General features: G+C 36.9%; 1 protein-coding gene across 2 annotated transcripts in view; it reads left to right on the forward strand.

The window, feature by feature from the left end:
- Cdep (Chondrocyte-derived ezrin-like domain containing protein) overlaps window positions 1–25,452 on the forward strand; it is a 741,059-nt gene that overhangs the window by 94,899 nt on the left and 620,708 nt on the right. For both annotated transcript variants that reach the window (XM_090413128.1, XM_090413137.1), the window contains exons 6-7: window positions 18,265–18,369; window positions 21,730–21,854. In XM_090413128.1, the coding sequence (XP_090269254.1) occupies window positions 18,265–18,369; window positions 21,730–21,854 (230 nt within the window). The remainder of the gene's footprint in view (window positions 1–18,264; window positions 18,370–21,729; window positions 21,855–25,452) is intronic.

The following is a 25,452-nucleotide window of genomic DNA, read 5'->3' on the forward strand; positions in this document are numbered from 1 at the left end:
AATGGAGGAAAGAGTGCTGTAAAACGAGTTAGAGATGATAAAGGTGACGTGAAAACTGGGGGGAAAAGATATCCTTGAAGTTTGGAGTAATTACTTTGAAAAACTGCTAAATGAAACAAGCAGTGACAACAACACAGTGGTAAAAAAACACTGACCAGGTATGCAGTCAGGAATACATATCCATACTTGAAGTAGAAAAAGCCATCAAAGGCTTGAAATGTGGAAAGGCAGCAGGAGTAGATGATATTCAACCAGAAATGCTGAATTATGACGGTATAAAAGTCTTACAATGGCTGCGCTGCATAGTTCAGAAAGCCTGGACAGAGGGACGAATTCCTGATGATTGGAGTACAGCTCTCATAATACCCATATATAAATAGGGAAATAAAACTGAATGTGAGAATTACAGAGGTATTTCTCTACTGAGTGTTCCTGGCAAGATCTATGCAAGTATACTTGAGAAACGGGTGAGAAGGAGTGTGGAAGAAAAGCTGGAAACAAGCTGGTTTCAGGCCAAATAGAGGCTGTCAGGATCAGATCTTCACTTTACGACAAATAGTCGAGAAAGCATGGGAATATAACAAAGATCTGTATTAAGTTTTGTCGATTTGGAAAAGGCATATGACAAAGTGCCAAGAGAGAAGCTATTCAATACGCTACAGTTATATGGTGTCGATGGTGCATTATATCAAGCAATACTTATTCTTTATTTGAGTTGTAAGTCAGCAGTTAGAATTGATGGCAGTATAGGAATATGGTTTAATGTTAAATCTGGTGTGAGACAAGGATGTACATTATCCCCTCTGTTATTCATTATCTGTATGGATCACATTATGAAGGAAAGTGGTATTAAACATGATATCAAAATTGGAGATGTTAATGTCAGCTTTTTGCTTTATGCAGATGATGTTATGCTTTTAAATAAATCCATTACAAGTCTGCAGTATTCTCTGACCAAATTGAATAACTGTTGTAATAGATATGGTATGAAGGTCAGCAGTCTTTCCTATTTTGCTATTTCATCTTATGTGGAAATGTCCTCTGCAACCCTACCACTTTCTTCTTGCAGTGACTTCACTCCAAAATGCTACTACGATTGTGCCTAATAACGCATCTCATGCTGCATCGGCTGTCGCGCAGAATAACCAGCCGCGTTCAGGGCTTAGGCAGAGGGTCCTGTTCGAGAAGTATATTACAGTCTCCATCAAAAGTCAGTGATACTGTGAATGAGCAAGACAGAATGTATAAGATTAATCTTAGAAAGGAATTTTACATAGGCACGTGTAATGTCCAGGGCTTACAGATGGATACTCTTGAGATTGTCTGTAAAGAGATGGATAGGTATAAATTGACATCTTGGAAATTACAGAGACCAGATGGAATGGAGATGGTCACTTCAAAAGATAGGATGGTAAGCTGGTTATTTACTCAGGTGGTGACTCAAAACATCATGGGGTAGCTGTGATACTGAAGACAGCTCAGCCAAGAAGCCTTCTTGGTTATAACCTCATTAATGATAGGATACTCTTCATTAGACTAAGGCTCAGCCTACCAATATATCAATTGGGGTAGTTTATGCACCCCACACAGATAGGCCTGAAGAAGAGAGTGAAGAATTCTATGAAAACTTACAAACTGTTTTGGACTGCCTACCAAGGAGAGACATACTGTACATCTTAGGAGACTTAGGAAAGAGTATGAGAGTCAGGCCAGAGTGTGGCATGTTTGGTCTGGGTGAACGTAACACCCATGGTGAAAGACTGTTGGAATTTGCCCGTGCTAACAGATTTGTTATTACCAATACCTGCTTCCAGAAACATCCACGACGGACCTATACTTGGACATCTAACATTGATTGGTCAAGGCACCAGATTGATTACATCCTGGCTCTCCAGCGGTGGAAGACAAGTATTTCTGATGTGCATACTTGTCCTGGAGCAGATTGTGGTACAGACCATCAGCTGGTAAGAGCCAAAGTAAGACTAAGACTCCGAAAACTTCCAGGTCAGGCATATTCCGTTAGATTGGATGTTAGAGTAATTCCTAGTGGATTCACAGAAGAAATATCAACTCGGCTGGATGATTTTTTGGCGACCATTGAGGAAATCTCACCAGAAATGCTTTGGGAAGGAGTCAAGATGATAATACAGGATACAGCGAAGACGTATCTCGGCCCAATAAGAAAACCAAGAGACCCATAGATATCAGATTCAACATGGGAACTAATCAAAAGAAGGCGGTTGGGAAAACAAAGAGACACAGGAACCGAAGAATACAAGAGATTACATAGAGAAAGCAGAAGAGCCATCAAGCAGGACAAGGAAAAGTTCTATACTAATAAATGTGAAGAAATAGAGTTCCAGATGAGAAGGCATAATTATAAAAGTATGTTTTATTTAGTTCGTGACTTGAAGCACAAGTTTAAGCCTAAATTGAATGTCATGAAAGACAGGAATGGATCATTACTAACAGAAGAGTTGGAAATCAAAAACAGATGGAAAGAATACCGTGAGGAACTGTACAGCAGAGTGGATAAAGAAAATGTGGAGTCCTCCCACCAAGAAAATTTTGATTTGGAACCTCCTCCACTTAGGCATGAAGGTGAAAGAGCAGTTAAGCAGCTCAACGGCAATAAGGCCCCAGTTGCAGATGAAATCCCAGCAGAAGTTAATTAAGGCCACAGGGGATGGAGGGATAAGAGTGTTTCATAGATTGATTACAAGGATATGGGAGACAGGATCATGGCCTAGAGACTGGAAGAAGTCAGTTTTCATACCACTACACAAGAAAGGTGATAAGAAGGCATGTAAGAATTATAGAACTATTAGTTTGATATATCATGCAAGCAAAATTTTATTAATGATCATGCTAAATAGGATTGAGGCCAAAGTTGAGGCAGAGATGCCTGAGGAACAAGCAGGTTTTAGGAAAGGTAGGGGCACCAGAGATCAGCTCCTTTGCCTTACACAGATCATAGAAAAATATAAAGAATTCAGACTCCCGCTGGTAATGTGTTTCTTAGACTACTCTAAAGCTTTTGACTGTGTTGAACATGTGAAACTGTGGGAAGTAATGAAAAGAATGGGTTTTCCTCAAAACACTATCAGGTTGATAGCCAACTTGTATAAGGAGCAAGAAGCCACAGTAAGAACAGGTGTTGGATTGACCGACTGGCTTCAAGTTGGAAAAGGAGTCAGACAAGGATGTTTACTTTCTCCTCACTTGTTTAGTATATATATGCAGAGGACATCATGCGTGAAGCATTGGATGAGCTCAGGACAGGAATTACGATAGGAGGTAGATTGATCAGTAATCTGAGGTACGCTGATGATACAGTACTCCTTTGTAATGACATGGAAGAACTAGGACTAATTCTTGATAAAGTTAACAAGATCAGTAATAACAGAGGACTTCAACTCAATTCTAGCAAGACAAAGATCATGGTTCTCAAAGGAAAAACAAACAGAGAAGCTCTTGAGAAACAAGTGTATCTTAATGGAGAAAGAATTGAGGAAGTCAGCAAGTTTTGAGTACCTGGGATCCATTATTAATGTGAAGAATTGCTGTTCAGAAGATGTCAGAAAAAAGGTTAGGAATGGGTAAAACAACAGTCAGAGACCTGTCTAAAATCTAGAAGGATGGATCTATCTCCATGGGAACACAGTTGAGGATTTTAGATGCAGTTGTTTTTCCAACAGCGACTTATGGATGCGAGACTTTGAACCTAAAGAAGTCAGATAAGAAACGGATATCTGCTTTTGAGATGTGGTGTTACATAAGGCTGTTGAGGATATCATATACTGAAAGGCATACAAATGAGTGGGTGTTAGAAAAGATCAGTAGAACTTTAAGGCTCCTTAAGGATATTGACAGAAGAAAGTTAAAATATTTTGGACACATAGAAAGGAAGGAAGGAAGACTTCTCAGAAAAGTGATATAAGATAAAGTTCCTGGAAAAAGAGGCAGGGGGTAGACCATCAATGAGATGGATGGATGGCGTGTGTGGAGTGACTGATCTTCAGAGAGTTGAGGCTGCCAGAAAAGCAAACGACAGGACTACACGGCGAGGCCTGGTGCGGATTATCATCGAGCATCGGAGTGACCGTACGCATCTGTAGATGCCCAGTGAACATAGAGAGAGAGAGAGAGAGGCACAATTTTTAGTGAAGATGATAAATTAAATATAGAAATAGAGAACAGAATCAGCAAGGCTGGTATGGTGGGAAGTCAACTGAATAAATTCATATGGAATAAGAGAGAAATTAGTCAGAACACTAAATTGGCTGTATACAAGACAATGTTCAAACCAGTTTTAACTTACGGATTTGAGAGCTGGGTCAGAAGTAAAACACTTGACCAAAGACTAGAGACAGCAGATATGAGAGTCCTGAGAAAGATTAGGGGCATGAACAGATGGCATCAATGGCAATATCATATTAAAACGAGGATATTAGGAAAGAACTTGACATTGTCAGCATCCAGGAATGCGTTAGCTAATCTCAGGTGGTATGGTCACTTAAACAGAATGGACGAAGAAAGATTAGCAAAACAAGGGTTCTCTGCCAGGTTGGCAGCAAAATGACCCAGAGGAAGACCAAGATATAGGTGGATTGATACGGTACAAAGTGCCTTAGACGATAGAAATATAAGATCAGATAATGTTGGAGTCTTGACAAGTAACAGACTGATTTGGAGGAAAATTGTAGATAGGAAGTTAGTAATGATGTAATTTTTTTCATGTAGTACTATCATATCTTGTACACCCCTTGAGGGTACATGGCAGGAATTTGATGATGATGATATATTTTATTTATTTACTTTTTTACATAGCCCAATAACTGCTCTAGAGACCAAACAGAACTTTTTTAAGTCACTTCACGCCTCCAATAATTTAGACGGGGTTTCCAACCTTTTTGTTTCCTAGAGCACATTCTAAAATACTGGTAGGGCGACGGGCACCATCTATTTTTTCAAGCAAATTTTTTGAATTCTTTTGTTAAATGAATACATACAACGTTTACATTATAATCAAATGTTTTATTACTTAAAAGTTTACATTATATAAAAATTTAAATATATATATGTAAGTTAGTGTGATCTTTGGCATTGCATTTCATTGGCCAGTGCTTCATAATTAGGAGAATATGATGATATTCCAGTTTAAACTATTAAACTGGAATGAACAACTTCGAATGCACGTCTACTTTATATTGCATGCGTTTAATGCTCGTCATGTGTCATTAACGAATGCATCATATAGCATGCCATGAATTGTTGCGTGATTATTTCAAACTATACGGCACACGGTTGAACAGCAGCGGGCACACACAAATTGGTCGCCGGGCACCATGGTGCCTGCAGGCATAGGGTTGGGAACCCCTGATTTAGACAGTGGTCTTACACCAGGCAGTGAAATTCATCTCTTACTTAATAACAATGAAAAATACTCATTATGTGATTCAAAACCCACAGCCCATTGTTTATTAAGCAGATACACTAATCATTCAGCTAGCCATTTTTCTGTGCCATTTCATGATATAGAAAATAACAGCACCAATGTATAACTTCAATACAGGGAAGTATAGTCTAGTTGAACATGACTAAATGTCAGAATAAAAATTTAAGATTCTTCCTTATTCAAACAGTTTCTTGGTTCCTTTTTTCATTTTGTTGAACTAAGTAGATTTCTCTCTCTCTCTCTCTTTTTCTTTCTGACTCTCACATTTTAGAATATGAAAATCTTTAACATCTTTACTTGGAAGGAGAACATAACAAGTCTTCTGATATGAGCTTAAAAGAAAGGATTCTTCTGATATGACTTTCCCCTTCAGTATCTAGAATAATAAATCTTCTTATAGTCTGAGCTTGGGGAGTATAAAATCTTGACTCTAGGTACCACAAAGAAACCATATCAGATTGACTGATATCAGGCAGTTAAAATAAAGTCATTTAAATTTATCTGCTCAGTTGTGATATAGTACAACATTTTGTCACTAGTGAATGTAGCTAGTAAAGTGTTACAAAAAATTGATTCTAGTATTAAAAATGGTATAGAAGTATTACAAAATAAAAAAAAAATTTAGAAAATTATATGTCTGATGCAGAATTTCAAAATGTTTTCTGCAAAGCAAGAGAATTAGCAAAAGAAATAGAAGCTGAAACTATGTTTCCTCTTCTGTTAGTAATTTGATGACTTAAAAAGAAAAGAGTGTTTGATTATGAAAGCTCAGATGAATTAATTCAAGAGCCAGAAATGAATTTTAAAATCAATTTCTTTTTCGCCATTTTAGACACAAGTTTATATTCTTTAAATGAAAGATTTGAACTATTGAAATTACGTAACGGTAATTTTAGCTTTCTTTGTGACATTCCCAGTTTATCAAACATTCCGAAAGAAACAGGAATGAAATATTGTCTAGATCTACAAAATAAGTTACACGGGCCTGTGATAGAAAAGTTATCTGAGAAGTAATAATTGATTCTTATAGATTTTTAGGTGCTGAGTTCAGAAAAAACAGCAAAAAATTTCCATCACCTACCAATTTTACCCAATTTCTAATTTTATCGTTTTTATTATTAGTATTTGGATTTAAATTCAGTGCATTGGTATTTATTTTCATTCTCCTTTATTTTATGGTAAATAAAGAAATTTCCATGAAACTTCTCGTTCTTAAGATAGGAGAGGAAGGTAGGAATGCAGATAAAAGTGCAAGTAGCTACTTTGAATCTGATTTGCTGCGATAACAGATGACTTTCCTGTTTCACATACACTTACATTTTCTTGTGTGATTCTTTAATTGAACTTTAGTTATTGACTACTAAGGTTATCATATTTCTGAGTTATTCTGAAGATTTAATTTAATGTGTTTGCAGTTTTTTTTAATGTTTTTAGCCTTCATTCTCAGCAAACTTAAGTACAATGATCATGGATGGACAGTTTGCGGTAATCTTAGTCATATATATGATTTTATATATAAGAGGATCGAGAGCAACATTGGATAGAGAAGGAATGGCCAAAAAGAGTCGCATTAGAACCTAGAAGTAAAAATGTGTTACACGAAACTTTGGTTGTTCAGGAAAAAATCCTTTTACCCCTGCTTCACATAAAGCTGGGGTTGATGAAGCAATTTGTCAAGGCTTTGTCGAAAGAAGGAGAGTCTTTTAAATACATCTCTGCAAAATTTCCAGATTATCTACATCAAAATTGAAAGATGGTATTTTTATCGGTCCGGACACCAGGAAACTTATGAAGGATAAACTGTTTGAAGAAAAAATGGCAACTGTTGAAAAAGAAGCGTTGAAAGTGGTGGTGACCAAATTTTTATGAAATCACAAGGACCCCAACTATAAAATGATTGTGGAAGACATGCTATTCAAGACACAGAAATTCAAGGATTTGGGATGCTCCATGAACTTCAAAGTGCACTTTCTCAACTCTCATTTAGACTACTTTCCTGAGAATCTAGGAATTGTCAGCAAAGAGCAAGGATGGCAATTCCACCAAGACATCAAGGAGATGGAAAGAAGCTATCAGGGCAGGTGGAATGTCAACATGATGGCGGACTATTGCTGGATGTTGCACAGAGATAACCCGGGAAAAAAAATTTCACAGAAAAAGAAACTTCTTTTCAAAATTAAGCATTGAAGGAAAAAAGAAAAAGACACCACAACAAAATATAAAGTATGAACTAAAGATTAATCTTTCATTACTTAAACAATTTTTTTCCAATACTTTCATTCCAAAAATGTTTATCGAAAATTTTAAATACTGTTATTTTACTTAATATAATGGTTTTAAAGCTATTTTACTGTAATATTGAGATCCATTTTGTGAAAAATCCTTATGTGATAGAGAAAAATGGAAGAGATATTTGAAATCAGCGTTTAAAAATAAATCAGAAACAGTTAATAGTTTCCAGACAACTTTTAATGACTTGAATTTTGCAGGCCTGTGTTATCTAATGACACCAGAAAACAAAGTGTTATAAATGTTCTAGATTTAAGCGATGAATTAGATACCATTAAAGAGTATTTAAAACCACAAATGACATGTTTAAATATTTTGCAATTTATTTTTGAAAATAATTTAACGTTATTTCTGAATTTGATAATAGCTTTACATATTTTTTTAACAATGCCATTAACAATTGCTTCTGGAGAAAGATCCTTATTAAAATTAATAAAAAATCACTTGCGATTGAGTATGTCACAAGAAAGATTAAAATATTTATCCATATTAAGCATAGAAAATGAAATATGTAGCAATTTAGATTTAGATGATATCATAAAAGATTTTTCTGTAATGAAAGCCAGAAGAGAACATCTCAGCAGGAAATGAATAAAAATAAGTTTTTTTTACTCTTTGTGTTTTTTCTTTATTTTAATGTACATTCTTCTTAATGTGCAGTATAATAAAATGATTTATAATGTGTTATTGTACTTAGAGATCTTTTAATTTTTAATGGAAGGGGGCACAAAATTTTTGCACTCAGGCAGTGCAAATCCACCGAACGGCCTGATAATGTAATGTAAAAGCTTAATTTCAGTCAAAACAACTTTTCGTGATATCAGGCTTTTGTAATTTCCTTCTTAAATGTAAATGAGAATCTAAATCATCCCTTTGAAATTGTGTTGCACACTGCAATTACTTATACTAGCCCACTGTTACACCGGATTGTAGTTGTCTCGCATTTGTAACAAACTTTATTTGTGTGCTCTGAAGATGCTGGATATAATACCAGCAAAATATTAGCTTTTAAGTTAATAAATAGTTATTTTCTTATCAATCTGTGTTCACATCAATACCGTTTAAATCCAATTCAACATATAAATCACCCAAACCAGCTATCATACCTTCTCTTAAATTCATTCATACTAGATGCACTCACTACCTCTAAGGGCAAATTATTCCACTATCTCACTGCTTTCTAGGAGAAAAACCTAGCACCTACTCTTTTCTTGACTGTGAACAAATTCAACTTCCATGGATGCCCCTTGTGTTCTCTTGCCACCTTCCATATAATGAAAATTTTCATCAGTTGATATCCTGTAACACCCATTCAAAAGTTTATAGACCTCGATCATATCACCCCTCTTTCTCCTGTTAACCACAGCCTGAAATTTACATACTCGCAATCTGTCCGCATAATCTAAATCCCATTATCCGGATATAATCTTCTTAACTCTTCTTTGAACGTTTTGAAAAGCTTCTTTATCCCCTTGGAACCCAGAAGACCAAATTTGCACCCAATAATCCAGGTGTGGTCTTAAAGCAGCAAAATAACCTCTTTATCCTTACATGTTAAGGTTCGCTTCAACATTGCAATTATCCTCTGAGTTATATTTGCAACTTTTACTATGCGACCTTTGAACTTTAAATTCCTTATCCACCAATACACCAAGATCCCTTGCCTCTTCAGTTTATTATAGCATAATCTTCTAATATAATATGCTCTTTAATTAATCACATGAAAGTGCATAACTTTACACTTACTAACACTAAACTGATAGCCATTTTCATTTGCCCAAATTTCCAGTCTGTTCAAATCATTTTGTAATTGCTGAATATCAGTAGCATCTCTGATTGCCCTACCTATCTTCACATCATCTGCAAACAATTACACATCTGATGTTAGATCCTGCCTGATGTCATTAATGTATAGATTAAACAATAATGGCCCAAGGACTGAACCCTGAGGTACACCACTGGTAATTTTTTTTTATTTTTTTTATATTAATCTTTGTACTGGTTATGGGCAGTACTACCCTTACACCACTTCTAGACATCTCGTCCAGACTTGATGTAGGCCTAAGAGTCTTTACAAGTGTTTTACCCTATGACTGTTCTAGTCATCATTGTAGTCATTCTCTGGTGGCAATGCCATGCCACCAGTGTGCCCTGTAGGGCCCACAAGGAAAGAACTTTTACATCTTTTTGCATAAGCCCAAGCTGTTTTAAGTCCTTATAGCTATCTGTGCTCTATACACCATGTAAAGAGATTGTGGCACTGGTAAACCTTGGAGTTTCCACATGCTCCTCCTGTATCTTACTAACTAGATCTCGGTTATTCTTATAATAGTTTACCTTATTAATATGGCTATAGGCTAGTGGGCACCCTGTTCCCACCACCTGGGCATCAACTACCCAAATGTCACCATCTCTTTTAATCACTAAGTCTGGCTTACACAAACCAGCGTAAGCCAGACTTTGAAGTAAGATTTTATGATAGAGTCTAAGTATCACAGGGAAGATGGTAATAGGTCTAAAGTCTGATGCACAGTTTGAAGTTTCTTTCTTCGGAATGAAGATAGTTCTTGAAGCACGTAGGTATGGTGGTGTTGCTTTACTGGAAAGGAGAATGCCAATGTCTTGAAGAATCTTCAATGGCACATTCCGAAGCCTAGCCGCAGGAAAGCCATCAGGTCCAGAGGTGGAGAAATTGGATGGAAAAGCTGCTTTGATCTGGATGGAGATAGGCTGGTATATTTGAAGGGCAGGAATGGACCTCAATATCGTAAGTTGGTCATCATCAGGGAAGTGTGGAGGTGGAGCAGAAAAGACTCCAGAATTTAACAAAATCATCGTGTAAGTCTGCTAGAGGTGGAGGGGAGGCACCATCAAGGATGGTCTCGGTACATTGCCCTCTATTCTTTTTATAGAGGGCCTACATAGCTGCATAGGCCCTATTCCTCTGCTTCCTATTTGACAGAGTCATAGAATGAGACGTGGGCTGATGTTAATGAGGCATGAAGTGTTCGGACAGTTCAGCGTGGAGGTAGTCATTTAACTGATCTGTGAAATTCATTCCAAGAATGTGAATCTGGATGAGAGATTTAAGAAATTGATGGCTATATTCCGGAAAAGGAGGATCATCTAGAGATGATGTCAGTCTGATAATCAAAGTCTCTTCTTCAACAGCAGGATGGTGGCTGGAAGATGGGGAGGCAGGGACAGAAGATACGGAGATGTTACCTGTCCCTACCTGTGGCGGATGAGCTGCCAATTCTTGAAGTAAGGCTTTGTAACTGGCTTTCCGTCTATGACACTTAATGGCACCCAAAGATCTTAATGGGAACATCCTAAATTAAGCCTCTTGATGTTCTTTATCCCTCAAGCCATCAACTCGCTCTTATGAGCTGCAAGGATCTTTTCTTCTTTGACAGTCCAACTTGCTTTGAAGCGCTCAGTTCTTATTGCGACATTGGCTTCGGCACTGGATGTTTCGAGGTGCGATGCACGCCAAGACCAACTGCAGTGGAGAATGCATGATCGCAGACCTGACACACAAAGTGTCTGAGATTTGGAACTCCTTGACTGCCGGAACAAGCATGATGAGAACTTGAAAAAATGGGTTGATGATAGTCCTTGCAGAGCTTACTTTTAACTTTCTTCCTGAGGATGTCTCTGGGACAGGTGGCAGGATCACCTCCTGATCCTGCTCCAAACAAGAAACAGACATCTGGAATCACACTCTGAGTTTCCTGGCTCTGGCCTATAAGAGTTGGAGCCTTCATCTGATGAGTTATTGTAAGCGAGAAAACTTAACCCTACCAGGGCTGCTAACCCTGGAAGGGAGGAATAGCATGCAGGCCAGTCAGTCACCCGAAGGTGTCCTGAAATCACCCGAGGAGGCCACCTACTGCTGCACTTGCGAAGCATCTCAGGGAATGTGCAAGCCAAAACAACAGTTCTTCGGATTCCCAAATCTGACAGATTCACACCCACTTCTTCTTCTTCTTCTTTCACTATGCCTTATCCCATGTTAAACGGGGTCGGCGCACCGATCTTTAACCTTCCTCTTCCAAGTTCTCCGGTCCAGGGCGTCCTTCGGACTTCATCCTTTCTCCCTAAGATCCTCTGTTACCTTAACCCTCCACCTGAGCTTGGGCCTGCCTCTTTTCTTCCTTCCCTCCAACTCCATATACTCCACTCATTTATTAACATACTCCTCACCCTTCCTCTCTACATGTCCAAACCACCTCAGCCTACTTTCTTGTATCTTCTTGCCAATTGGTCCCACCTTAACTGTCCCTCTGATGTAGTCATTCCTTATCTTGTCCTGTCCTTTGTCACACCACTCATCCATCTCAACATCCACATCTCCGCTACCTCCATCTTCCTCTCCTGTGCCTTGGTTATATGCCATGTCTTTGCACCATGGAGCATCACCAGCCTCACCACCATCTTATACAGCTTTCCTTTTCTCTTACAACTCACTCTCTCTTGTTGCACAGGACCCCGCTCATCTTCCTCCAATTCATCCAACCGCATGTTATTTGGTGCTGTATTTCCTCATCCAAGTCATCATTCCTCTCGACAACTGACCCAAGGTATACTTGAATTTCTTCCCTGAAATTAGCCTTTCACCCTGGAGTCGTATGACCATATCCTCGTCACTCCCCGTTGACATATATTCAGTCTTCGGCCGGTTAATTCTCATGCCTCTCTCCTCTAATGCCTTTCTCCACTCTTCCAGGGTATTTTCAAGCTTCTCTCGGGATGATTCGCATAGAACAAAGTCGTCGGCAAACAGCATGCTCCATTGTGCCTCCTTTTTGAACCAAGTCAAGAGTTTATATTCTGATCTCATATTCTCCACTTTATGTAACAGTTTATGTAACAGCCTTTCATGTGATATCCTATCAAATGCATTAGAAAAATCCAACATTATCATACTGTATCCATTCCCTTTATCCAACTCAGCTGTAACATTAATATAAAATTATGAGCAAATTCCCAAAACATTACTTTCCTTTAGTAAACCTATGCTGCTCCTTGAGAGTTCTTACCAGCTTCTCTAAAATCTTCACTAACACAACAGAGATACTGATGGGTCGTTAGTTAGACACATCAGTTTTTGCACCACCCTTGTACAATGGAACTATTATACATTCCTTCCATTACTGAGCTGAGACTCAAGTTATACAAACATGTGAAAGGTGTAGCCAATTCGGCTGGACATTCCTTTAGCAAACGGTCTGATATTCCATCTGTCCCTATAGACAAATTCTTATCCAGGTTATGCAACAGCTCTTTAACCTCATATTCATGAAGCTCTAACTCTTTATCCAATGCAGTACTACCACTGTGCACCATTTTACATACACCTGGTTCATATTTCTTCGCAAAGTGAGCACTCATTAACTGAACAATCTCATTAGTTTCCGACACTCGAGTACCATCTGCATTCAATAAAGTTATTCTTCCACATTCATTCTTTCTTTCTTTTGCTTGTGGCATAATGATAAAATTCTTTTGGATTACCTTTAGCTTACATGGCTAAATTCTTTTCGTACTCTGACTTAGCTTTCCTCATAATCCTCTTTACTGGTTTTCTGGTGTGAGCTTTATATATTTCATAACTCCCCTCACTCTTGTTCTTACGATATTCTTTCCACATCATCTTCTTCTTGTGGATCTCTTGCTTAATAAGGTTACACATCCATTTCCCTACCAACCTATTTATTCTTCAAACACTAGGGATACATTCAGATACTCCCTATTTAAGCACTTTTTCAAAGATGCTGACATTTTCACATTCAGTAACTGTGATACCAATGGACCAAAGATAGTATTCTCCTAAGTTGAATATAATTTCCAGCTTTGTAGTTAAGCATGTAACCTGTTTTAATCAGAGCATCAATTCAGTTAGATACATCCCTGAAAGGACATAATCAGTTTTGTATATAACCCTGAAAGTACATAATCAGAAAGTACATAATTTTACCACCAATTGGTGGTAAAATAGCCATATTCTTGACAGAGACCTCCCCCCCTTCTGACACTATGAACAAATCCAAAACTCCTTGACTCGCGTTCCTTCTTTTACATGCTGCTCGAGAAAGTTATCTCTCAACAATCCAATAAATTACTCTTCTTTCATATCATGAGATTTCTCTTCTACCCAATCAATGTTTGGAAAATTAAAGTCACCCATAATGATAATTCATTTGGTACCCATAAGGCTAAATTGCCAATATGTTTCTTTGTCTCCTGCAACTGAACTGCCAGGTCTGTAGCAACACCCCACCATATATTCTGTTAACCTTCACTTCATATTAGATAGACTCAAACTCACCGCTACATGGGACATTGTTACCATCATTGTTTTTCTTGTATTTCTACCCTAAATGGATTTAAGCATCTGATATCACTAGTAGCACTCCTCCTCCTCTTCTCCTATTTCTTCTGTCATTCCTAAAAATAGTATACCCATTACACTCGATCCCACTTACCATGTGATAGCCAGGTTTCACTAATGGCAACAATCTTAGGCCACATTGTATTCAGTAAGGCAACGAACTAAACCCCTTTGTTTCTAATGCTCCTGGCATTTGTGTATAGACATAATAAATTATGACTTAGCCTATTCTTATAATTAGATATGCAATCTATTTGGTCTTGTTCTAGAATTTTCTTTTCCCTCCCCAGACATTCTTAAAAGGTCTGAACCCAAAGCATATTTTTCCACCCCTTTGCCACACACATAATCATGCTCGAAGACATTCATATCTTTATTATGTTTGCATACCATAGCTGAATACTCTCACACATTTTACCCATTCCTTCCTTGATGATCTAGTTTTCCTGACTCTCTGCATTAAGTCTCATACCAAGAAGTAATTTCTCCAGGCTTCTGATGCCAAATGAATTCAAGTGTGCAGGCCATCCTTGTTATACAAGTCTTTTCTGCCATCAAACACACCCCCACACATCTAAAAACTGGCATTTATATCTTCTACACAGCCTGTGCATGAAATCATTTGCTGTCATCGCCCTCCTTCTTAACTCAGTACACTTATATCTGGGTAGTAATCCTACAATTTTTACTCTCACATTTCTTTCTTGCTTCTTCCAATCTTCTCTCATACTATATTTGTCACTACTTAAATTATACTTAAATTATTATTACCTACCAGAACTACCATCTCTTTTGCTTTTCTTTTTTGGTTTTCAATTATGTTTGTCATATTTTTAATTTTCACTCTTGGGAAACTAGAAGTGGTGACTGTCAGCAAGTGCAAACCATATGACCTATTTTTTCTTAGATTTTAGCTGACTTACCTTGTTATTAATATTTTGATTACCAACTTCAGTACTTTCATGCCTGTTCTTGTTCTGATCTTTTTCTTATCCTGTCTAAGTTTAGTCAAACATGGTCGATTTTCTGATAATTTCTTTTAATCGAGATATTTCTAATGTTAACTTATCCTTAGATAAATTATTACCATCACTACAGCAGTACTTTTATTCATCAGGACAAACGTTCTCCTCAGTATCAAAACTTGAGCTTTAGACACTGCCTTGTTACGATGAGTTTTCGGCGTCATTTTTAAGAGTAGTAATATTTCTGCAATTCTGTTATAAAATGCTGTAGTACAATAATTACACTGAAAAACTACAATAATACACTATTATAATGGTATAAATATACCATTATATCTAAGAAAACACTTAATAAATCACCAAAAAATCAAATATCTAAGACGTTGCTCTTCTCTACCACACAGCACGATCACATATAACAGCTAAACGTAATTGATACACCACGGCAGGTCACTTTGCAATTCATCTCCATTTGAGCACAGGTACGCAGATATCTCAGACATTACTGAAATATTACTGATATTGCCAGAGACCTTGGAATCTCACATAGTGTTGTATCCAGGCTCTGGGCACCTTTTCAAACCAGTGGAATGTGTTCCAAATGTTTGCTATGAGGTCACCCTCACTCTACCAGAGCATGAAGACAGATTTTTGGTTATAACAGCTAAACGTAATCACTGCACCATGGCAAGTCACTTTTCAAGTTGCCTCTATTCAAGCTTAGTTTTGCAGATATCTCGACAAACTGTGGCAAGACGACTGTGACTAGTAGGCCTATACTTCCAAAGGCTTGTAATCTGCATCCCTTTATCCACAACTCGTTGTGGAGCATGTTTTCAGTGGTGTTCTATCCATAAAAATAAGACAAGAAACCAATGGACTAATTTATTCTTTACAAATGAGTCATTATAATCTTTTCTCTGATTCTAGATGACACATGATTGGCATGAGAATCTACCACTTTCCATCACGAGAATGTTCTTGAAATAGATATGGCAGTGCTGGGATCATTTCGTGGGGGGGGGGGGGGGGGCATTATGCTTGATGGATGCACTGAGCTACAAGTGCTGGAAAAAGGGACTATGACTGAAGAACTTCCTGGCAATATTGTTCACCAGCGTCATGTTTGGTTGTTCCTTGGTGCTGTAGGTGAAAAATTCATTTTTATGGATGACAATGCCACACCACATCATATATGAACAGTAGCAATACTAATGGAGACAGAGTATATTAAGTCAGTTGAGTTGCTAGCACTCTCCCCAGATTTCAACCCCATAGAACACATTTGGGATGCAATAGGGAGACTCATTGCTGCTCTAAATTCTTCTCCAGAAAACACAAGGCCTTATCACTCTGAAGGAAGAGTGAGCCAGTTTTCCTCAAGAACTCCTGAATCACTTGGTGCTAAGCATGGTACAACATTATGAGAGCTGCATCGCAGTTCGTGGTGAACATATTCCATTCTGAAAGGTCTCTCCACATGGTTTTTTTATAAGCACTATTCATTAATTCCTACATGCCCACGGTCATATCTAGAAGCTCTTCAATGGACTCGACAACAACATTAATTCATTAACTACGTCCTTAGGAAGTTTTTAACTTTTGTCAAAAACATATCGCAGTTTAATTTGTACAAAATTTATAACACGTTTTTTGTGTAATATAATTCATGTAGTCATTATTTTCATATACAGGTAAAAATGTAATTTGTCCTTAGCTGTCAGACACCAGTGTGTATAGTATATGGAGTGCAATGAACCTGAATTAGGGGAGTTGATAAGTCAGAAACCTGGGTTAGGAGGTGCCAAGAAACTGATCATAGGCATGGAACCATCTTATGAGATATACATATGGATTGAGTAACTCTCCCTTCCTAACAATCTCATTGCTGAAGCAGGAGGAGGAGTTGTTCTTTTCATAATCAGATATCATTTTTTTAAAAAATAATTTGCAAAAAATATACATTTGAACAATTTTAATATTAAAAAGTACAATAATTTTACTCGTTCTCTAGTATTTTAATAGTACCAGATTAAGATGTTCCATGTAGTTTTTTTTTTTTTTTTTTTTTTTTTGTCAAATAGTTTAAAATTCTTAAAAACTTGATTCCACATTGACTGCTTGCCTTTTATTTAAACTTGGCTTTTCCAACAGATGCACTAAGGCAATTACCTTTTTAATAAAGCATATTGGAGTTTACTTTTTATCTGTAAATTTTTTCTCTTTTGCAGAAAGTTGTAACAAGTTTTTGTAAACTCTTCCAGCTCATGGAGTGAGTTTACATTCATGTTGTAGGCCCTTTAGACCTAACAACATGAATATTTTGATACCATGCTTAAATCTCTTCTGTGCTATAATTTACAGAGTAGTGGATATTTGATGCAAAATACACTTACAGCTGGTAGCTCACTAGAAATACTGTGACGATATTTTGTAGTGCAAGTCAACTCCAACCAAAGTCCATTGGCATAATGCCACGCTGAAGGAAATTCACCACAGCAAACTACCTACAGAGTTATTCCTGTATTCCCTCTGATTTTACAGTAGTAAGAGTACTAAAAAGATTATTGATATATAGCTATACAGGTGAAATGATTTCACTTGCACATTTTTCAGTTTGGATTACACCATCAGGTGGTCATTTGATGATAGGTTAACTGCAAGTACAGTTGATTATAGAGAACTCACAGGAACTGTAATTTTGTTATAGGGATTTTCCTTTAGACTACTATTGCTATAGAGGTCAGTTGGAACTTGAGTAGTTTGCTATTATTAGTTTGTTCTAATGGTATTTGCTGTAGTGAGAGTTGATTTGAAGTTGCTAGTCTGTTATCAGATAGCCATTTTTTTAGAATGACTGGTTTGTAGTACAAACTAGAAAATGTATGGCATGATACCATGTTCTAATTTCATTGTATAATTAAAGTGCTCTGCATTTTTCAGTGCAGAAAGAATGTTAAATTTATTTATTTTTATAATTTGTTTAGTTTTCAAAGAATTGTTTGGTTAATTGCTGCTTTAAAGGATGAATGGTTTTTAAAACATTACACTTGTACATAAATTAGATACTGTTTTTAATTTTTTCATTATTGCTGATTTGTGCATAAGCAGTTGATTTCACCAGATTTTCTTTTTTTTTTTTTTTTTCCCCCCCCCAGCATAAAGCTCTAGGTAGAGTACTCTTTGACCAAGTATGCAAGATGCTGAATCTTCTTGAAACTGATTACTTTGGTCTAGAATATTCAGATGCTTGTGGTTCAAAGGTAAGTTTTATTTATTTTATTTTTTATGACTCCTCCCCACGAAATGCTATAAATCCTATAGTACGTTAGTTCTGTGGGTGGGTTAAAGAATTAATATTATTTTTATTGTATTTATTTTTTATGTTCATTTTTTAGATAGTTTGTAAACTTTCTAAAAAAGTGGGGGGCTAGAGCAAAAATTGCTTTGCTGCATTTCTGAGCATGCATGCACAAGAGTAAAAAGAATGATGATGGATATTGCTTATTATCAGCTGTTCAAAAGAGAAGAGAACACAGTAGGAGGAGAACTGTGGTGGCTTCTGTGTTTTCATCATATGAAAATTGTTCAGAACTTGGAAGAAAAGGTTAGCAATAGAGGACAGAGATGAAAAAGCAAAATACATATCAATGGACTAGGGAGCAACATGATGCCTGGCTTAGACTGTAAAAAACAGATAAGATCTTGGATAACAAAAGCTAAAGTAAACCAACAGGCAATCGATGAGCCTTTCCATAAAGCACTTGTGCTGGAAACATGCATATTCACAAGTGCTCTCTGGTTGTGAGACCTGGGTAATAGCCAGACTCTGAGATGAATATTGGCTTTCAAAAGAACATGTTATAGAGAGATTCTGTAAATTGGATGGATTCAAAACGTAACAAATGAAGAACCGTATTGCATAGTAAAGTGCAAAGAGAATCTGATGCAGAAAATAATTCGAAGCAAACTGAAGTTTTTTGGGGTTTTTTTTGGACTTATCTGCAGAATAGATAACAGCTGTTATCTGTTCTACAGTTATCTATAATTGATGGTATAAATAGAAGAGGATAGACAAGGCGAGAGTGGATAGATGATGTAAAAGAGTGGTGTGTAAATTTATTTTATGTAATATCCCTTTATTGTTTAATGATGGAATGGCTATAGTTTTATGGTAATCTAGTTTATTTTTGTTTTTAAGTAGAGTCTTGTGAAGAATCTTGATAGCATTTTTGCAGTAGCTATTTTTCAGGAAGGTATTTCTGATAACTTTTAATTCATGTTTAAGTGCTTGCTCACTGGAGCAAATCTTTAAAGCATTGTTTTTTTTTAGTGTTTTAATGACACCTAATTTTTGTGTGGGGTGGTGGTAAGAGTTAGTGTATATATTGGGCAGTATGGTATAGGCTTATGATAAACAGTGAAAAAAAGACTGCTGGAAGAAAGATGTGTGACAAATGTATCAAGAAAAAGAAGCGTGCGCTGGTTTTCAATTTCAGTTGTGAATTATATACATTTGTGTTATTTGTTTAGGTGGCTGAGGAAAGTGTCTAATGTCTGGTGGCCATTGGACCAGATACAAAAACATTGTAATCTAGAGCATGTTGCTCAAAAGCTTCCATTTAAAAGTTAGCAGTTGGGGTGGATAATGGTGAGCCCATGGCTGTGCCTTCTTTTTGCAGGTAAAAAATATTTTGGCACACAAAATAGCCAGAATGTAGTACATGGGCAAAGAGCGTCATGATATTATGGCAATCGATAGCAATTCTTGTTTTACAGGAATTTGTCCTGTAAAAGAGGAATTGTCATTGATTGGGACATTTGTGAAAAGGGCAGAGGCATCAAAATGACTATTGAGTCACTTTTTTCAAGTGTTATGTCCTTAATTTTGTTTACAAAGTGTTATATGTTTTTAATATAGGAGGGGAATGACTTACCAACTCCATGAGAGTTGATGATAGTTTCTTAGCTAGATGATAATTGGGGCTGTCGATATATTCAACTACCAGCCAAAGCAGTACGTTCTACTTGTGAATCTTGAGCAAACCAGAAATTCTCTGGCAACGAGCATAGTGTGGAAGAAGTTTTTTAATTGTATCTGAGGACCAGAATATGACTGATTGAAGTAATTCTGTTTTCTTTTTAATCCAGTTAGTTGGGTTATATTTCACAAGTTGATAGGTGCTGTTGTCTGAGACTAATTCATGCATTTTATCCAAGCAAGTTGTTTGGTTTAAAATAACTATGGCACTTTCTTTATTGACTTTAGTAATTGCAATGTCCTAAGATAAAGCTTTGATGTAGTTTTTTTTTTTCTTTTTTCACTAGGTCAGGCTAACAGTTGATCAAATCATTGTTGTTTTGGCATGCTGTTTGAAATGTAATATACTTGTCTTTAAATTTATATATGTACAAGGATAGTCTGAAAAGTTCTCAACCTCGACCATAAATGGCAACTATCGGCAAGATTGTTTTTTTTTTCCAAAGTTGGTACATCTGTCATAAGCATTCATTTGAAATTGCAAGTCATTCTATTGAGTAGTTTGTTTTTTACAGCTGTCTGAAGCAAAAAGTGTTGTCTGTATCCCTTGAAATTGATAAAATTGAGTATTGGTTATACAATTTATAACCACGTGCGGTTATAAAATTCTTTGTAAAAGAAGGTTTAACACCAAAAGAAATTCATTCGAAGTTCATAAAAGTTTATAGGCACTCTTCTCTTTCGTTTTCGACAATTAAGAAATGGGCTGCCGAGTTTAAACGTAGTCATACCAGCCTTGAAGATGATCCGTGTGAAGAATGTCCAAAAAGTGTAACAACACCAGAAATCATTGATCAAGTGCATGATATAGTATTGGATGACCAGCAAGTCAAAGTGCATGAAATTGCTCAGACTATAGGCATTTCAAAAGAATGTGTAGAATGTATTTTGCATGAAGAATTGCAAATGAAAAAGCTTTGTGCAAGATGGGTGCCACGCTTGCTCACAGCAGACCAAAAACACACTCGCATGAAAATCTCTGAACAGTGCTTGGAGCGCTTTAACAAGAATTAAGGGATCTGCACTATGAATTGTTGGAACATCCACCTTATTCCCCAGATTTGGCTCCCCCTGACTTCTGTCTCTTCCCAAAACTAAAACTCTTCCTCACTGGTCAGCATTTTTCTTCGAATCAAGAGGTGATTGCAGCTGTAGAGGAAGATTTTGCAGATCTTACTGAGAACCACTACAAAGACGTGATAATGGCGCTGGAGCATTGCTGGAATAAATGTATTAGTCTTAAGGGAAATTATGTTGAAAAATAAAAATTTTGAAATTATAAATTCGTTTTTTCATTGTTAGGCTGAGAACTTTTCAGACCACCTTCGTATGTGTATACTCCTAGTATGAATATAGAGTTATTTTTCTGTACAGTAGCAGAATTAATTCTGTATTTAAAACAAGATATGAAGAATAGTTCTCAATGCATAATGTTCTCGGTGTTGTTCTGATAATGATGTGATGTGTTATGTGTTGTGATTATCCTTCACTAATGAAGGATAATCCTGCTTCACAGTTAATTAATTTTATTTAATCATAAAATTTAATATAATAAAATAATTACTCATTTGTAATTTTACAGTACTGGTTGGATTATGAGAAGCCATTATATCGGCAAATGGGACTTTCAATGGTGAATCCAGTGATGTTCTTCTGTGTAAAATTCTATACTCCAGATCCAGCTCAGCTAGAAGAAGAATATACACGGTAAATCTTATAGCTTGTTCTTAAAACTTGACTTAGTTGATTTCAGCTGTTGGAAGTTTATTTTACACTTGGTTAGACTATAATAAATTTAGTTTAATCCTTTCCACTACCTTACCTCAGTCCTGAAGATATTTTCAGGCGCAAACTTGGTTTGCTCACACTTGGATAAAGGATTAAACTAAATTTATTATAGTCTAACCAAGTGCAAAATAAACTTCCAACATCTTTCTCTTAATCCAGAGTAATTCAGTAATAAGGTGGTACACCTGTTGGCAACTCCTATAGGTAAATATGACCTCTCCTATTGCTTCTGCCTTTGTATCACCACTTCTGGATCTGCCTCCCACTGACGAGACCTCAGTAAAGGTTGAAACCGGTCTGGGTAGTGGCCCTTCCCTTAATGCAGAGCAGTATACATGTTTGCAAGGAGATGTGCTCATTATGGGAGATACTGAGACAAGAAGTGCAACACCAGTGTTGTCTGGTGTTGCACTACCTTACCCCAGTCCTGAAGATATTTTCAGGTGAAAACTTTGTTTGCTTACACTTGGATAAAGGATTAAACTAAATTTATTATAGTTGATTTCAGCAAAATGCAGTCTTAATGTAACTAGATAGGTATTTCATGCATAAACATATGCTTATGTCCAATTCATTAACAGTTTATTATTCTGATTTATATCTTATTTTCATCTCTTTGAGAGTTGTCAAATTAATTTTTTTTTTGCACTGGTTCAGTCCTAAAATAATTATTCGCATAATCATAATAATTTGCTAGAAGGAATCATTCTTTAATAACATTTCTCACCTTGTCTTTTTAGTGTTTTATTCAGTAACATTACCCAAAGCTGTGCCATTTCTAAACTGACATAGCACTTATGACGGAAATGACATTAAATAAACTATTTGTATTCCTGCACTAAATAAAGATCCATTTTTTTTTTTTTTTTTTTTTTTGATAGGTGATGCCAAAATACATTGCCTGTCCAAAATATCTAGAATCCTTGCTTCAGCAACAAAACATGGAACATTTTTCAACCATTTTATTCCTCTAATAAGGATGATTCTTGGAATCAAAATCTACTACCCAGAGATATTTGCAAACATCCATGTAGTTTTTAGAGCAGAAATGCTATCTGTTCAGCTAGTCAGGCTGGCCAATTGCATATGCTGTTTAGCTGATTAGTGTTGGGGATGACAATCTTAGTAGGACAGCTCTGTTAGTTATGAGATTAGCTAACTTGGGTTATCTTAAATGGGATTTTTTTAAACTTTGCTTTGATCCAATGTTTCTGATGTGGGAAATTGGAACCCATTTCTTGTAATCACAAAGGTATTTATCATTCTTCTGATTTCCTTATGAATGCATATTTCTTTAAAATTGCTGCTTTTCAAGTAGTTTTAGTTAACTCACTGAAATTTAAAAGTTTCTTTACAGAAGAAGAAATAAAATGGAAGCAACTTACCTTGGGGTAAATAATACATGACTAGCGAATGTCATAGTTATATAGGAGTAACTTCCATTAATAATACCATATTCTAGTAGTAAGACTTATACGTTGGTTAGACATAACTGGTAATTAATTTACGGAATTAACAACGCATATGAAGTATTTAATTAAAGATAACTTTAATGAATCACTTCTATATTTCGGCAATGTCACATTGCCATCTTCAGGAACATAAAGATATGGTATGTGCACTAAGGAACTAACCAAGCAAATGAGGAAGAAAGTAAGAAACTAATTTTGTTCCTAAAGTCCTAATGGTGCCCTCTTGCGGGCTAATTTGGTAGTCTTGGCAGTTGGGCTGAAGTTCTCATAATGAAAGTCTCCCAAATTTGGGGCAGTTTCATGCATCCAAATTTGTTGAGGTTAGGAACGTTTTTTAGAGCTGCTGAAGATTCTTTGAATAATCTTTCGTATTTAAACTTGCTGCAATGGATTATTTTTGTTTTCTTCCAACGAATTTTATGGTGGGTATCTAAGGCATGGTTTGCCAACCCAGACCGGCTGTACTGGTGAAACCGGATGTAGTCTTGGTGTTCTGAAATCCTGATATTTGTTGTTCTGCCTGTTTGGCCAAAGTAGGACAATTTGCAGCTGCAAGGGACCTGGTATACACCAGGTAGGTATAGGGGAAGTGGTTGGTCTTTGGTAGAGCGGATAAGGGTTGCCAACTTTTTATATGGTCTGTAACAGGAAATAAGGTCATATTTTTTTTTTTTTTGAGGATATTAGTTATTTTTTCAGAGGTGCCCTGGATGTAGGGGATAGTGATAGACTTGGTGTGGTCTTTATTGTGGAGGGGGGGGAGGGGGGTTGTGGTTTACAGGTTTTAGTATTTTTTGGATTTTTTTCGGGTTATAGCCATTGGCTAAGAAAGTGTTGAGGATGTGGTTTAGTTCCATAGTCAGGGCCTTGTCATCTGAGCAGATTAATTTTGCCCTGTTATATAGTGTTTTTATCACCCCATATTGTTGTGAGGGGGGGTGGTGGGATTGCTGGTGAATGTATCTGCCAGTGTGGGTGGGTTTTCTGTAAACAGAGAAAACCAAAGATCCATCAAGCTGGCGGGTGATTAAAGTGTCTAAGAAGGGGAGGGTGTTGTTTTCCTCTTTTTCTAAGGTGAACTGGATTCTGGGATGTTGGTTGTTTAAGTGTGTTAGGAAGGAGTGGAGTGTGTCTGAGCCATGTGGCCAAATAGCAAACACATCATCCACATAACGAAGCCAAATAGTGGGTTTTTGTGGGGCGGAGTTTAAGGCTTTCTCTTCAAATGTCTCCATAAAGAAATTGGCCAAGGGTGGGGAAAGCGGTGAACCCATGGCTGTCCCCTCTATCTGTTTGTAGAACTTTCCTTGCCAAACGAAATAGCCTGAGTTCATTGTGAACTGAAATAGGGCTGAGATATCGGGAGGAAACTTGGCTTGGATGAGCTCAAGGGTTTCTTTGAGTGGGACATTAGTGAATATGGAGGAGACGTCAAAACTGACCATTATGTCAGTGTGTTGGAGTGTGAGGTTTTCTATACTGGCTTTAAAGTGGGCTGAGTTTTTTATGTGTGATGGTGTGTTGCCAGTGTAGTGTGTGAGCGTTTTGGCTAAATGTTTGGCTAATTTATATGTGGGGGAATCAATGCCATCCACTATGGGACGCAATGGCACATTTTGTTTATGTATTTTTGGGAGTCCATATAATCGGGGGGTCTAGAGTTATAAGGTTTAAGTTTGTTGGTGACTTCCACAGGCCAAGAAGTGACCTTCTTAAGGAGTCTGTGGATAGTTCTAATCTGAGAGTTGGTCGGATTATATTCAATGGGGAGGTAAGTAGTACGGTCTCGTATTAAAGAATTTAGCTTACCTATGTAGTCATTTTGATTGAGTACCACAGTGGTGCTTCCCTTATCAGCTTTGGTGATTACTATTTTTTGTTGTTTTTTAATTCTTGTAGGGCTGTATATTCGTTTTTGGATAAGTTGGATTTCGGAGGTTTGGCTTTAGTGAGAACACCGACTACATCCAGTCTCACGTTGTTGGCGATATGGTTAGGCAGGTTGCGAATTCCACACTCTATTTGGATCATGATTTCTTCAGCAG

The sequence above is a fragment of the Typopeltis vanoorti genome, chromosome 2 (genome assembly GCF_054136105.1).
Source record: "Typopeltis vanoorti isolate ZY-2024b chromosome 2, IOZ_Tvanoo_1.0, whole genome shotgun sequence".
Classification (NCBI taxonomy): domain Eukaryota; kingdom Metazoa; phylum Arthropoda; class Arachnida; order Uropygi; family Thelyphonidae; genus Typopeltis; species Typopeltis vanoorti.